A 14,927-nucleotide genomic window follows, 5' to 3' on the forward strand; every position below is an offset into this window, starting at 1 on the left:
ATTCTGGGGCTCCCCGCGCAACAGCCACTTGCTCAGTTAATCCCACCCATCTCGTGCACCAAGGGAAATGGGCATATTGTGGAAATAATGACATGTGATCATGTAATTACAGATTATATCATCCCACCCACACAAAGGAGTCATGAATTACAGTTAAACAGAGAATCTCTTAACTTCACATAGAAGCATGTCAAAAGAAACTATTTTGGTGCTGTTTTCTGGTCTAAAAATGAACGAACCTGTCCCCACTCTTCTGAAGTCTGGCTTATTTTAGACATAGAACAACAGGCTGGAACTAAGATGCCCCAGAGCACATGCAGCATGTCTGCTGTCAGCAGGTTTTCACAAACTTGGCCAGCAGAGGAATGAAAATCTAAGCAGCTACAGATTCAGTTCCCCAGCAGCTGAGATCATGACAGCTTCAGGATGGAGAAGGCTGATCTTTGGCTTCCTCAGCCCATGCCACTTTTAGGTTAGCCACACTACAGTCTCATCCTTTTCAACCTCTAGTGGCAATTTAGTGAGGAAATAATGAAACTCTGGATTTGTTTTGGCTGCATGAAGAAAAAGAAGATGACATGCAAAGAGTTCAGTGGAAATCAAAGCACATCTTGTTATCTTCATCCAGTTTAGTCCCATAAAATGAGGCCACATCTGAATCTAGATACTGAATTTACAGTAGACAATTTTTTAAAAGTATTTCAAGGAGTTTATATTACTTGTACTGTACATTAAGAAAACTGTAAATAATTAAGAACATCCTAGGAAGGAAGCTTCTTTTTAATCAAATGCTTTTAGTAGCCCTCTACAAGAAATTTTGTATCTTCCAATGAAGTCCCAGGACATAGTGCTATATATTATTTTTAAACAGGATTATTCACCAGTCTGATCAAATAAATGTATTCAATAAGACATAAAAACCCCAACCTTACTGTCTCCTAAAAGAGCAGCAACATGCTTTCAGTCATACCTTTTACAGAGTAGTATCTAGACTTGAAGTAAAGACAAAGGATCTCTTACTGGATAGCTTCAGGTTTTCTCCTACTACTCCAGCTAAAATTTTAGCTAGAACCTCACTCAGAGGCAGTATTGCAATTCCTAGAGTCTAAACATAAAATCCAAAATGTTTCAGTCAAAAATTTTTAAAAAAAGAAAAAAAAACAACTCTTCCACCTCAAAATATCAGCAAAAGAGATTAAGAAACTTGTTTCTGTGCATTAAGCCTCAAAGTGAATATCAAACTTCCAAAAGCAGCCACAAAAATTTTCCTCCCTCAGGTACTATCTGGAGTCCAATTCCAATTTCACCTTATTTCTGCAATCCAGGAACAGAAATCCTGGGAACTACAGAACTTAGAAAAACAATCCTGAGTAAGTTTAATTCTCATGCTGACACAAAAAAAAGACAAAATTACTTTCAGGTGTTTTTTTGTTGTTTTCAATATATACCATATATTATTTCATATGGATTTTATGTATATATGTATAAAAATACCAAGATTTTGCAACCAATATTAAATGAGTGTTGAAAGCTGAGGCATCATGAAATATCAATAGTAAGTCAACTATTAGTGTTAGTATCCACTTTGAGCAGAGATCGGAAAGAAGATAGTGCTTCTTGTTATAAAGCAATGCCTCATTAGAGAGTAATACAAGTTTCTTTCCAAATACTGTCTTCATTGTTTTTCATTAAACTATTTCAAGACAAAGCAAGGTAAACCATTTGACGACTTGAAGAAATACAACATGCTTCAAACCAATTCAAGACTCAGATTTTGAGCTGAAATGACAAAGGGGTATGATGGCAATTTGACAAAATAAAAATCATGCTTAATGAGTCTCTCCAGTGAAAAACTTGTAACTTTATAGAAGCACAGCTCTAACAGCCAGTTACATGCTTTTATTTCATCTCATGCCAACTTCTGAATAGCCTATTCAAATTCTTCTGATCTCAGAAAAGTCAATTAATTGTCTCAAGACATTTCTTTTTGTAGTAGTTTTCCTCCACCTGTTGCAGCTTCAGATTAAACATACAAACACAGATACACACAAAAATAATTTGTATTTACACAGAGGTGTTGCAGCATTGAGGCCTTTAAAATGAATAGTTGAACCCAAGGTATTACTTCTTCCATTCTGTGATCACATTCATTTCATAACTACAATCAAAATAAGGAACTTCAAATCTACTTACCCCTTTATTGGCAGCAATGCAGCACTCTGCTATTCTCAGCCAGAGACGAGGGTTGGAGTGATACACCTGGACTGCCTCAATCAGGCATTCAAAGGCAGCTAAGGGCCTCCCAATGTGCAGGAGCTGAATTCCACAGTTGTAGAGCAGCTCATAACGTTTGTTAGTCAGCAGCGTACACATGGGTCTCCCTGAAAATTTTTTACCTGCAGAAAAGGATTACACCATATTGGATATGGAATTTAGGAGAGCAGAAAACATAATGGGGGAGGGAGGGAAAGCTGTGGGAAAACCCCCAAAACAACAACAAGAAATCTCCTTTCATTGCAGAAATTATCACAACCATAAAATGCTCTGTCTTCACAATGGCACCTAAGACTGCACTTAGGTATAGGGCCAGGGGAAGAATAGAAAAAACAAAGTGTGTGATAACTAAATTTTAAAGAAACCAAGAAAATTTAAAATTACCACTTCATCATGAAATCATTTACTTGGAAAAGAAAAAAACTTTAAGTATTATTCATGAGAGTAAGAAAAATTATAATGTTTATTTTCTTGTCTTTTGTATACTTAAAAACTAGATGGATAAAACTGACAATAAAACCAACCATAAAACTAAACAATAGGTGAACATTTCTCATACAAGGCTGGGAGTTCTTCAGTAAGAAAGTCTGAGAAATACACCATTCCCAAATGCTAATTTAACAGTATTGTACTCCACATTTTCTGTATCTTCCAAGTTAAAAACCAGCCAAACACGGGAAAACCCAAAACAAACCCCACACACCCTTCAAGTCCTGACGACTCTACCTACTATCAGCAGGACAATAACATCTTTAATGATGCATATTAGGTCATAAAGACTTCATTTCATCCTACCTCCTCCCTCAGTGACAGTCAAAGACTACAAATGAGATAGAAGTAATTGCCCCAGCTCCATGACACATCAAAAAGAACAGAAAAAAAAAAAAATTCACCAACATCTATGACTGGTAAAAGCAACTATATTCTGAAATCAGGTTACAATGAAAATTCTCACCCTCCTTATACTGTCCTCTACAAAAAGATGGAAGCAGAATTTTGCTGGTAACTACTGAAAGCTTCCATACTCTATTTTCTTGATTCACCCACCCCTCTTCCACCATCTATATTTATCTCTTGAAAGACTTACCTGGATCTGAGCTGCCCATTCCTAGCTGTGCACACACATTATCGTTTTCTTGCAAGGCTTTTTTAAAGTAAAAAATTCCTAAATTGTGCTTTCCCATTGCAAAGTGAATGCATCCAAGATTGTTCCAGAACATACACCTTAGGCATTCACCTGAGAGAACAGCAAAGGACCATTTTTGTAAACTGAAACGTGTTACTGAGCCCATAAAATGCTCCCACCAATTTCACGTGGGTCAGCATATTATGGTAGTCTATGAAACACATTCTTCAGTGAGATTTTCATGGGTTAGGCAGGTTACACCCCTGGCTCCCAAGCATTTTAACAACCCATATTTCTGCACGCCCTTCCAGTTCTCTTGAAGGGTTCACCTGAAATAACCTATATATAAGCAGCTACATATTGTACAGCTCTTGTACACCATATTCTAGGAGACAGGTATAAAGCCAATTTGATAGATTGCAAGTTGAGGTAAATTCACCTGGAGGTTTTCATAGAACTTAGTGCACAAGCACTTCAGGTTTTCAAACATTTAGAATTTTCTTTTTTTCTCTTGTAAAAAGAAAATTCTCAAATAATGTTACTTGCCTCCAAGTTTTATAAAACAAATCTATCTTCCTAACCATACAAGCAAGAAATGCTTTTGACAATAAGAAAGTAACTTAAAATGGCATGCATCAGAACTCAAACCTTAACACTTCAATAAATATTTGTATTTCCCCCACAATCATCATTACAACTACTACAACTGAGTACACTCTGAAATCTCATTTCTAGATCTAGTACATTGCTTCTCATTTCATGCCTTGATTTAGAGACCCAAGTATAAGCCTTGCAAAGATTACATTTGCACTTCCACAAATCCATTTTCATAGGTAACTGAACTGCTGCATTGTCTAGAACATTCAATAAAAAACATAACAGTGTTATGTGAAGGAGCATGAGAAAGATGAAAACATATCCAGCATATAAACCTAGGACATTCAGGGCCTACTCCCTTAACTAAATATTACTAGCACTTAATTGTGTAGTATAATAGCACTGCTCATTGATAATAATTTTATGTATTTGCAGGATGAAGATTTTTCCATTTTACCTGTTTTCATGAAGCCTGGATGTTCAGCAATGTTCGCACTGTTTAAAAGCTTGACCGCTTTACGATAATTGCCTCTCAAATATTCAAAATTGCTCTTAAGAAAGAGAGAAGGAGCTGACTGTGAAGGAGAGAACAATAGTTATCCCTTGTTTTATTTCTGCTGCTAGTGTTAACTCCACAAACAGCATGCCTCTGCTGCCATTTTAAAAATACATGGGCCTAGGCCCTAATACTTTCAAGAAATAGCATTTCCTTGTTGAGCACGTGATAAACACTTACCTCCTGAACTACAAAACTATGCTGCAAAACTCCTTGCTACTGCACTAAAACTCAACGTTATTCTAGAGAACTCTGTTAGAGAAACAGCTAAGTGCAGAGAATTTCCCTTCAGTTTAAGAGGATCTATCTCCAATTTGTGATTTCTGGTACATTCCTCCCCATACTTCCCCCCCTGTAGAGTTCAACAACTTCCCCCTCATTTGTGATCTTTCTGGTCTGCCACAAGAGACCTCACAGGCAGAAGGACTTCTAACTAGCAGCTGTTCAGACGGGCAACTAAAGAGAAGTGGTCTCTTTCCATCCCCTGCTCCTCAGCTAATATAGAATTTATCTGGGATAGCGGACATAATTCTCAGCTAAAAACTCCTATATAAAAAAACAAACAAAATTCTAGCGAGAGGTAAGCCTCCACAAAATTTCAACAAAAACAAAAAAAAAAACACTAAACAAAACTGTGTATCCCAGAATTAATCTATAAATTGGTTTAAACAACAAGTGACATTAGAAGTTTGTAATACCTGTAGCATTTATAATAGACTAAAACTTACTTTATGATGCTTAAATTATTAAGCAAACTGAACCTGTTTATTATATTTCACTGTTATTTTGATATCATTAACAATATAGTGCATTTTTTCTGAGCAACTGAAATCAGTGCAAATAAGAAAACTGTACCTTAATTACTCTTGGCAGAACAGATATTACAAACCCAGCTGACTACAGAAAGCATTATTTCAGACATCGATCATCAATAAGACCTTTCTTTGTACAGAAAATTAGCAAAATCAGTTTGAAGATAGAGAACAGATCTAGATTAGAAAAAAAAACAAAGCCTTAAGAATACTTACATTCCCAGCTGTATTCATAACAGACTTGATCTCTCTTTTGCAGGCTTTTAGTGACTTCATCTGGATATAGGCTCTCACCTTATACTGTTAGAAAATTAAGTTCGTTAAATAAAACAGTAACTTGTGGAGGTTTGCAAGATGAACCATATCTAGACTTAGTACAGAATCTTTTATATACATTTTAAAAACAGGTAGTAAAAAGCTGTAGAAAAAGTCTTCCTAAAGAAGAATTCTATTAGTACTTTCAACAAATTTATAGGCTTTGTATTTACAGTAAGCAGATGCACATTTTGCTCAATGTGGTCAACGGCTACTCAATATTCAAACAGGTGCTACCACTTAAAATGACAAACAAATAATCTAAACTCTTAATCCCAGATATTTACCTATTAAACCAAGGGCACCAATAGAATCATAGAATGGCTTAGGTTGGAAGTGACCCTAGAGATCATCTGATCCAGCCTCCCTGACACGGGCTCATTCCAACAGATCTATGTCCATTTTATGGTGGGGAGACCAGAACTGGACGTAGTATTTGAGGTGGAGTCTCACAAAAGCAGAGTAAAGGGGCAGAATCACGTCTCTTGATCTGCTGGCCACACCCCTCTTGATGCATCCTAGGATGCAGTTGGCACTCCAGTCTGTATGAGCACACTGCCAGCTCACGTTGAGCTTCTCGTCAATCAACACTCCAAGTCCTTCTCTTCAGGGTTACTCTCAAACAACTTCCTCAACTCAGTTTTGTTTCTTCACATATTTTTCCACAGAACAGGACAGTAAAATAAAACCTCAGCTGATTTAGACTATTGGAGGTTTAACAGATAAAAAGTCAGTGCAGCTAACTGCAGTTTAAAAAAATCCTGACAAACTGAAGGAACTGAGATATGGGTTTTGTGCTAGGTCTGTTTTTCCTGGACATGGATCTTGCAAAAAGGAAGAGTTAGATAAATTCATTCTTTTGTTTTACAACATGAAATTCAAAGAGAGACAGAGTACCACAATTCATGCCTAACTAGATTTGAAGCAGATGGCACTCTGTTTTAAGAAAAACTTTAACTAATGTTCTTGTATAAATAATATGCAGACACTTACCTGATGTATCTTAGATTTAGCAACTTCTACTAAAGCTCCACTTTCAGCTTTTTGGTTCAAAGAATCTCTATTTGTATTAGATGACTGAAAAAAACCAAAGCATTACTATTAGTCACCTTTTAAATTCAGAGTCTTCCATAAGCTATTTTTTTATCAACCTTACATGAATAAAAGTACTTGATAAGTCAAAAAATACACATCCCACCAAATACTGTAACTTGAGCTCAACAGTCAAAATCCATGAACACACACACCCACCATCCCACCAAGAGCAGAATTCTATGTTAACATCAGTGTTATGCTATGTTGCTCTGCAGTTGAGGTATTTTAATAATTCTCTTACCCAGAAAGATATGTACATTCTAGGGTCTGTCTTTAATATTTTCTTCAGTAGAATTACTACATAGTTAAAGATTAAAGTGTACATTCAACAGGAGAAGACCATGTCCTCTTTTCACTTTCAAGCCACTACTCATTCTATTGATTTTTCCAGGGGAAGCATACAAAAGATTCCATTTGAAGGTGTGCCTCATGCTGTCAGATACTATGTAAAAAAAGATGCTCCATTTCTCATACTGTGGTACAAAATTGCAGTTCCTCTCTGATGCTGAATTCCCTTTCAGAATTAGTGTCTTATATGATCATAATCCAAGACAAACAAGGAAAACTGTATCTGACCCTGAAGATAACAGTCTTTCCAATACAAGTCTCTGACTTAAGGAACTCTTCTCTTGCTCCCAGGGAGCTAAGAAAAGTGTGAGAGAGGGAATAAACAGCCACTGTACATGACTAACTTAGTTACTAACATATTAGTTCCTGTCTGAAGTTACAGGTGATCTGCTGGTTTTATAATTTGAAAGTATTTTAAAGAGTAGTTTTGGACAGAGTTAAAGCATACTTCTGGCAAAGACTTAAAGGCATTCATATAATTTTAAGCTTACTTCATTTTTTCCATTCTTGCTGTTATTGTTGCCCTGTGAAATCATTTTTTCCAGAACAGCAAGCAGATGCAAGGCTTTCTCAGCTTGGTAAGTTAGCAGGTACAAGTCTACAAGCAAGAAGCACACAGCCTGGGCAAACTTCTCTTCTGTATAAGGCAAAGAAATAAAAATTATTTCACAGCTCTAATACCAAACTTTCCAAACATGACTAAAGAAAAAAAAATACTATAAAATGCATCTATGCAACATTATGAGAAAAATTTTTATTACATACCCCAAGAAACCCAGATACCTATACAATGTAGTTAAGTACATATAATGGGGGGAAAAAAAATTCATAGAAACAAAATGGTAGGGCTTAGAAGAGACCTCTGGAGACCACCTAGTCTAATGCCCCTGCCCAAGCACGTTAACCTAGAATCAGGTTGCACAAGAATGGCATCCAAGGGAGTTTTGAAAGTCTCCAGCGAAGGAGACTCCACCACCTCATCTGGGGAGCCTGTTCCAGGGCTCTGTCAACCTCAGAGTAAAGAAGTTTCTCCTGATGTTGAGGTGAAACTTCTTGTGTTCTAGTTTGTGCCCTGTCCTGGTTCCATGTAAAAAGGGGTTCAGGGCAGGACCCACATGGAACAGAACTATGTACTCACCTCTCCCCCCGCCCGAGAGAGAGAGAGAGACACTTTGGAAAAAAAAAATGAAGTATATTGTGCTACAAGGAACAGAAAACGAAAAAGGGAGGTAAGGAAAATAATATATACAAAGATTAGGGGAAAAATACAAAAAATAAAATATACAAAACCCTCAGAAATGGTTCCAGGGTCCCACGGAGTGAAAGGACAACTTTCCTCTCCGAGCTCCAAGGCAGGAGTGAAATAAGAAACCACTCCCTGCCTCTTATCAGAGTGTGTGTGGGAAGGGGAGGGAATACAATGGTTTCACCCCCACCCGGGGTCCTCCCAGTTGCTGGAAGGTCACGCCCCCATTCCAAGGTTCAAACCACAACAGTGCCCACTGCCCCTTGTCTTACTGCTGGCATCACTGAAAAGAGTCTGGCCCCACCCTCTTGACACCCACCCTTCAGATATTTATAAGCATTGATAAGATCCCCTCTCAGTCTTCTCCAGCCTCAACAGACCCAGATCTCTCAGCCTTTCCTCATAAGAGAGGTTCCAGTCCCCTCCTCATCCATGTAGCCCTTTCTTGGACTCTCTCCAGTAGTCCCTTATCTCTCTTGAACTGGGGAGCCTAGAACTGGATACAGGACTCCAGATGTGGCCTCACTGGGGCAGAGTAGAGAGGGAAAAGAACTTCCCTTGACCTGCTGGTCACTCTTCTGAATGCACCCCAGGATACTATTGGCCTTCTTGGCTACAAAGGCACACTGCTGTCTCATGGCTAACTTCTGCCCACAAGGACTCCCAGCTCCTTCTCTGTGGACCCACATCCAGCAGGTCAACCCCTAATCTGAGGTTATTCCTCCCCAGGTGCAGGATCCTACACTTGCCCTTGTTGAACTCCATCAGGTTCCCCTCTGCTCAACTCTGCAGCATGCCCAGGTCTCGCTGGATGGCAGCACAGCCTTCTGGTGTGTCAGCCACTCCTCCCAGTTTTGCATCAGCAAGCTTCCTGAGGGTGCACCTCACCCCTTCATCTGGGTCACTGATGATTATGTTGAATGAGACTGGACCCAGTATAGACCCCTGGGGAAGAGCACTAGCTACAGGTCTCCATCAGGCCCTGCTCCACTGATCGCAACCCCTCTGAGCTCCGTCACTCTGCCAGGTCTCAACTCAACAGCATTGTTCAACAGACATCAGCATAAAAGCATAGAGTACAGACAGCTTCACATGTATTTCATGTTCACAGACTTTGAGAATTGGTCTCAGCAGATCAGCACCAGAGATCCAGCATCTAAACAGACAGAGGCGTATGCTGAATCCCACAGAACTTGAAAGGATTCCATACAAACATATCTCTGCTTAGTTGGCTTCACAGAGTAAGTCCTAAATAGGCATACCGAAAACTGGAACTGAAGGAGAAGCACAGTGGCATTTACTTGACTTATGGAGACACACACACACGTCCTTCAGCCTTGTCACCTCTAAAATTCAATGAGGATTATGAAGTTATTCCATACAAGTACAGCAATTCCATTATACAGGGTGCCATAGTTCATAAAAGCTGAAGACTTCAGAATCACATATGAACACACACAACTATGCATGACCTAATGCAGTTATTTAAAAAAATGTGAGTGCCCTCACAAATACACATCCACCCATGAAGTTGTATGATAACTCAAAAATACTGGATTTTAAATCATTTAATTAGCCTGTACGTATTATTTACATAAATACCTTTTTAAATTGTCAAAAATCCATTTCAGTTGCATTATATTTGTCTGCTAAATGTCTCTGAAGTACCTTCACCCAAATTCAGTAGTTGTCCTTCCAATTGTTCTTGGAATTCTTCATTGCAAAGCCTACCTACTTCCTTAGAACCACACTAGGCACACTATAAATCACTTCTTTGCTAGTGGGAAAGACTGAATGGCCCTTCTGTAGTTACTGTTTCTGCCCACCTACCAAAAGGCTCGATGAACTGGTACAGCTTCTCTCCAACGGAAATAGCTTCAGTGTACTGACGCAGATGATACAAAATAACAGCTTGATTGTAGTACAGCATACTGTTCTCAACATCATCTAAACCATCCATTTCTTCAACAACAGAGTGAACCTGAAGGAAAAAAACAACTCACGGCATTAAGCTTTCAGTACCTATGAATTTAAAACGTGTCAAATATTTTAAAAAAATAAAATACAAAGGTATCCATCTGTATAGAGGTAGGTCAGCAAAACTTATAAGCTAGTAAACTTTGTTGCTCTACACATATCCAGCAAAAAATTTACAATGAAATAGCAAGATGCCAATTGAGTAGCACAGTAATATTTTCACTTTATTATTTCACAAACTGTTTCAGGTTAAGGAACTTTTTAAGGAAGAACACAGGGGGTCTTTCTGTAGTTATCTCTGAAATGCTTCAGCTTCATCTCAGTTTCAACAGTCACTAAAACATAACTATAAAAACAGTATCAGAAATTATTAAACTGACATGGAGATTTAAAAGTAATGTTACTTTCTTATTCCTTTAGTAAATCTAGAGGAAAAGAGGCAGAAGCTTTATTCTATTTCACTGGACAACCTCACCACCCTTAACAGCAATGAAAATCAAGTACCATGTCAATATGTTTTCATTACCTGGTTCTTCAGCTGGTTAAGAGTTTGTCTCAAATTGTCTGTTGTAGTCTGGTTGCTCTTACAGAACTCTGCAACAGCAGTGTTCAAAGTTATTTTGTAGTCATCTTTGTTTATGTCTTGAAGGGTATTTAGGTGTTGTAAACAATCATCATAGTTTCCAGCCTGCAAATTGCACACATACCAGAAACATGCATTAGAAGATACAAGCTCTAAATCAGCTTCTATAATACTAATATACTAATAAATACTAAGTTCTATGAGAGTATCCTCTGCAAGTGGGGCCCAGCAGTGCTGGTAAAGACAGAGGTGAAGAAAACGTTGAGCACCTCTGTCCTTTCAGCACTGTTGGCAATTAACCCACCTCTCCTGTTTAACAGTGAGACAATATTTTCCTTCTGTTTCTATTTGTTGTTTACATACCTGAAGAACCTTTACCAAAACTAAAGTTATCAGCAGATCGTAAGCATTTTAAGCATGTAGATCTATAAGCAAGGTGGAAAACTAACAACCCTTTCATGTGCCTTTAATTCTCAGGATCAAATGCCAATAAACAAAATGTTACTGAAAAAGAGCAGTTGAGCTAGAAAGCACTCAAGACGACATCAGTGAACACCACCAGCTCTTGTCAGGTTAAAAACCAACTAGAGTGCACTTCACAATATTCCAGACAAAATAAAAGTAACCAGTGAAATACACAAGCAGGAATCTTACAAGACAGTATTTCAATTCTTCTCTTCACTTGTTTAACACATTCAAAACAGTTATGCAAGGCACTCTGGAGGTACACATATAACAACCTAAAGCAAAAGCAATTATAGCTCCTGTCACTTGCTACACTAAGTAAAATTAGGAGACAATACAAAAAAAGTAAACTGAAAGACCTGGCACCTGAATTTTAACACACAAAGAAATACCTTACAAGACACAGAAAACAGGAAATGAATGTTGCTGGCAGGTGTTACATGTTGAAGAGTAAGTTTGAATGGAAAGTGACAGAACAGTATACAGCACTTTTTGTGAAAGAATACAGTAAGATGCTAAAATGAAAAAGGTTTGTTTGGTTGCTGCTTTTTAAATACATGTGGTTTCTTTAAATCCTTTAACAGCAATTTAAGCTTGAAGCAATCCTTCAGTGAGATCACTCTCTTCCAAGCTGATACAGAACAGCAGCCTGCTTCTTCTAATTAACTCATTACACAGCTTTTAATGCCACGAAGTTTTGAGAATCAAGATTAAACATATGCTTGCACACCTTGTTCAAGTATCCCCATCAGTCTTCTCACATCAGAGCAAGCAGAAAATGCATGTGCTAGCTTTATAGCAAAAGTAGTACTAGTTGTGTTATAACATCCCATTAATACCTTTGCAACTGTACTAAAAAACAGGAAAATTATATAGGCCCATTTAGCAGTTATGTAGTAAATAAGAAGTCTCAGAGCTTGACTTTGCCTTACCAGAAAGGCTTGCAATGCACTGCTCGACAGCTCCTTCTCCTGATCAGTAATCCCAGAGGTACTTGCTCCTTCATGCTTCTCAGTACCTTGATCTGTAAAGTGGACAGATTACAAGAAAGTTTCCAAATGTAATTACAGCTGCTTAGTTTAAAAATTTTGTCTCTTCCAGTTCTCATTCTTCTGCTAATATAAGTAACTTTCCAGATGACTGCAGCACTGTCTGCTTAAAATAGCTCAAGTTATCCTATGCTCCTAGTGAGTTCCTCTCCATACGATGTAAATGTAATAATCCTAGCTGAATCACTGTGCTCAGTCAATAACCAGGGTCCTGCAAGTTGGCTCATAATAGATACATTTTATATTTCCCTTTAAAGCTGCAACCATAGACTAGGATTGTCTATTTTTACAAAAATTAGCAGTGAAGGCCACACATGATAAAGTAAGTCACATACAGGGTTTGGTGAAAAACCTATCCACCCTGTATGCTGCTTCCTAAATATCAAGCAAAGGATGCTTTAGGGAACAATATAAAAAAACAACCACACAAAATCAAACCACCTCAAACCAGAGCAAATGCTGGAACTTCCACAGAGCTCCCTGCTTTGGAAGAGTAAGTCTCCCTGAATAACAGGCTTCAATCCATCTATCTTTGTTGATAATCAATGACATATCTGATACACATATATATATAAAACTCTTTATACTTTTGTACTCTTCAATACACACCATCAGATGCTATCTATCGATTGTACTGCAAGACACAAGCAAATGCTGCCTATTCACTTTTTTGGGCTCACCCCAAGTCTTAAAGATCTTTCTTTGAATCATCTCTTCTGAGGTGAGCAGGCACACTTTATTCTGCAACTTCCTTACATGATTTATTGCAGAATCTTCTCCAGTTCTACTATATCCTTTTCCAGATTAAGACAAGAAGAAAAGCATTTGGCAATTATGATGGTGGCTTCTTTAAGCATTTATGAGCAATAATAATGTTTAACTGTCTTCAAGTTCTTTTACATAGAATTCCTAACATTTTAGCTTTCAGCCACTATTGAACATATTTTTCAGAAAGGAGTTTACTGATATCATGTAATTATGAATTTAGTGAAGTCACATTAAAAACCACAGCACAGACACTCCATGTCAAATAAACTGAAGAAAACTCTCACCAACTCCTTCCTTGTACAGAACACAAACTACTGGAGGAAACAAACCACCCAAAACACCACACAACCACCACACTAGACAGCTTAATTCTAGAAGCATTAACTCATGTGCTAGAACATACAAAAATCATTTAATCTTTTTGAAACAAAAACTTTATAAAGCCAGCAATAGTTTCCACTTTTGCAGATAATTATTTCTTTAATTTCAGTGGAAGCTTGACTCTAACCTATCTTTTGCTATCTTAATAGGCTAGCTAGGCTTTGTAAATTTAGCATCTTCTCCTCCCTAGAAGTCACAGGAAGTAATGCAAACTCTACTAATTTTGTTTTCACTTTAAACAAATCAAAACACTTAACTGTGAGGTCTGCTGCAAAATCCATTCCCCATCATCACCAATATAGCTGGATTGTCTGCTACTGACTATGAAAACTTACAAATATATAACAAAACAGTAAGGGGCAATCAAATCTCAGAAGATTCATCAATTGTCATCCATAGTAACAAGAATAAAACAAACTTAGTAATCTATTCATAGCTCATGACTGTTGCTAGGTAGATAGCGAGATCCTTTCCACTGCCCTACCCAATAACACATTTGAGCAAATAGGCTAACTTAAAACTGTAAAGATTTCATTGCAACTTTCACCCTGCATTAAGATGCCAAAGAGGAGATTTTGAAGTCTCAACAATCTTACGCCTGCCTGTTACAAAGTAACTTGCTGGGATTCAGAAAAAAAATCAGGCTTCAAGAATTTCAGTACTCTAGAGGGACAGATCCTCAGGGGGCTACAAAACTGCATGCACCTGCTATAGATCTGGCTGTGCAGAAAGCATTGACTGACACCATTTGCACTGCCTTCTCCCAGAGAGGGAAGACAGGAGATAAAATTAAACCACAAAAAAGCTCAGAAAATTCATGCGCTGAGGTTTTCTGCAGCAAAAGATGAAAGGAACAAGAAACTGCTCTCCTTCAAGCTAAATATAGACTAGAACTGATTCCTGCACTAAAATAAATCCTGTGGTTGTACAGCTGAAGAAGAAGCTAGGACCTTCCAGGGATACCTATAAGAGCAGCAAATAAGCAAAGGCATCTTCCCTGAAACTTTCCTGCCAACAGTTACATGACTACCTTACTTGCTCAGCAGGCCTTTCAGACTAGGCTAGTAACAGTAACCCTGCTGCAGAGGCTTGAGGCTCTGAACCATGTGAGTTGATAACACTTGGTCTGGTCAAGACGTTCCTCACATACAGGTTTATCTAGCAGAGTGCCACCAACTACAAGTGCATCACTGGTTACTGCCACTGCAGACAGGGCCATAAAACAAGCACATCAAATGAAGGTGAGCTTACAGAAGTCTGAATCCTTAAGTAAAATGTCTTCCGTTAAATGAAAGCTAAACTGAAGAGACTTGTCCAAGTTGTGTAATAAAAACA

General features: G+C 38.0%; 1 protein-coding gene across 1 annotated transcript; it reads right to left on the reverse strand.

Annotated features, from left to right (window-relative positions):
* Window positions 1-1,020: 1,020 nt before the first annotated feature.
* CNOT10 (CCR4-NOT transcription complex, subunit 10) lies at window positions 1,021-12,418 on the reverse strand (the record flags this gene model as incomplete). Its single annotated transcript, XM_008947333.1, has 10 exons — window positions 1,021-1,105; window positions 2,194-2,396; window positions 3,362-3,511; window positions 4,455-4,572; window positions 5,582-5,665; window positions 6,674-6,757; window positions 7,615-7,760; window positions 10,200-10,350; window positions 10,873-11,034; window positions 12,327-12,418. Coding segments are annotated over 10 exons (1,275 nt in total), but the record flags the coding sequence as incomplete, so codon positions are not given.
* Window positions 12,419-14,927: the final 2,509 nt, after the last annotated feature.

The sequence above is a fragment of the Merops nubicus genome, unplaced genomic scaffold (assembly GCF_000691845.1).
Source record: "Merops nubicus isolate BGI_N331 unplaced genomic scaffold, ASM69184v1 scaffold20919, whole genome shotgun sequence".
NCBI classification, from domain to species: Eukaryota; Metazoa; Chordata; class Aves; order Coraciiformes; family Meropidae; genus Merops; species Merops nubicus.